At 38.6% G+C, this 1,874-nt stretch overlaps 1 protein-coding gene across 1 annotated transcript; it reads right to left on the reverse strand.

Moving 5' to 3' along the window:
* Positions 1-219: 219 nt before the first annotated feature.
* On the reverse strand, positions 220-1,585 carry TAGLN3 (transgelin 3; the record flags this gene model as incomplete). The annotated part of the gene is made up of 2 exons (XM_010293103.1): positions 1,266-1,585; positions 220-414 (listed from the first exon to the last, which is right to left on the reverse strand). Coding segments are annotated over exons 1-2 (375 nt in total), but the record flags the coding sequence as incomplete, so codon positions are not given.
* Between the last annotated feature and the right edge of the window lie 289 nt (positions 1,586-1,874).

Consider the following 1,874-nt stretch of genomic DNA (forward strand, 5'->3'; position numbering starts at 1 on the left):
CGAATGATGGGCTCATGGATAACACACGAGCTTGGAAAGGCTCCGTTATGCCCTCAGGGCACTATAAATCCCTCAGAGGAGATAATGCACCACTGGAAGAACATGGTAATGAGGTAAGGCAAACAGAAACAAAAGATAATTACATTGGAGAATATGTCTTAGGCAAAATGGACTATTGTAACACATCAAAGCAAAGTAAAATGAAGGCTGCAAGCTGACTTCCAGTTTATTATTTTTACCTTCCCATAAATCCACTGTCTGGAAAATATCTGTTGTTCTTACTCCGTAGATTTCAGCAGCTTTTAAGAACTGAGAAATTTGTTCCATCTGCTTGAAAGCCATTTTTGATTCAGAGATCTTTGCAATGGGCTCATTTCCCTTTGGATGTAAACTGTTTATTAACTTGCATAACAGCTGAGAGATAAATGGAGAAACAAAATTAGAAAGTAGTCACCAAACTGGAAAGCAATTTCTGCACATGAAATGATACTGCCAAATGCTTTTGACCTGGCCAGTTTCTGTCAGGGACACAATTTCTTCAACTGAAAACAAAGAAGTCAATTGATAATAATCAAACTATATTAAAAATGCATTAAAGCTTTCATTAACTGATGGCAATAGCCTGACCATATAAATCCTAATCTGCTAGAAGCAACAAAGCAATCACTGGTAAAGGTTATGTAACAACTGACAGAGAAGAAACCACAAGCCCGAGCCAAAAAAATAAGCAATGTCAATTGAAATATTGTTAAAGTCACTTTGGCAGAGATTCAATGATTAGCGTATTCTTACATCCCACTGCAAACAGCAGCATCTGCCTGTTGTTCAATAAACCAATGGAATACAATGTTTTAGCTACAGGATTACTCCCAAGAAGAAAACAGTTATGACATAATCCAATCCTGCAAATTTTCTATATTTCTTCACCTTTCCCTGGCAACACTGATTATTTCTTAAGGAGAAAAGTATACAGATGATTTTAAAACAGATCTTGTTTAACTGAATGAGAAAAGGTGCTGAAGGAATGAGTCATACTCATATATAACGTGCATGACTCATAAGAATCATAAGTACTGTGCTAATCCTAGCGCACTAGTAGAATAATTATCTTCTGAGATTAAGATTCCTGGTCAAAAGGAAATAAATCAGATGCATATATTTCTGCACTGGCCATAAGCTCTGACCAATTTAGCTAGATAAAGAGAGAAAACAGGGATACTCTCCATATAGACCCATGCAAGTGTGTAACTGGACAAAACACTTACCGTTCCATCCATCAACCAGGTCTGAAAATGTTGCCTTCCAGGAGGAGGGTGCTCTATCTGTTCTCCACATTGTACAATAATCCAGTTCACCAGCCTAGACTCTAATTCCGGGTCATATTTCTGTTCAATCTTTTCCTGAACTTCTCGGCTTAAGCCATAGCTTGGTCCTCTGTTAGCCATCTCTGGAACCAAAGCAGAACTTAGTGGGTTGAGTCCTGATCCGCAGCACTGAAGTATGCACCAGAAAATTAAAGACTAAAAGAGTGAGCAGCCTGCCCCATACGTTAGACGGTTGAACAGATGTTCATCAACACTGAAAGCAACTGTATGGCACCGGTTATAGCTGTTCTGCAGAACAGGGGAGGGGTCAACGAGGGAAAATCCTTTTCCAAAAGCACAAATAGGCTACAACCTTTTTTAAAAAAGGAAGGAAAAAAACGAAATCCCCCCGCCCAACCACAAAACCAGAAGAAAAGCAAGGTTTAAAACAGAGTAGGTTTTAAAGAGAGGCTTCTGCTATGTTTACAGAGAATACAATAGAGTTCTCAGATCAATGTTAAAGCTGGCTGCAAATCCAAAAGCAGTTTAAAATTGCCTACCTAATACTTG

The sequence above is a fragment of the Phaethon lepturus genome, unplaced genomic scaffold (assembly GCF_000687285.1).
Source record: "Phaethon lepturus isolate BGI_N335 unplaced genomic scaffold, ASM68728v1 scaffold20858, whole genome shotgun sequence".
Classification (NCBI taxonomy): domain Eukaryota; kingdom Metazoa; phylum Chordata; class Aves; order Phaethontiformes; family Phaethontidae; genus Phaethon; species Phaethon lepturus.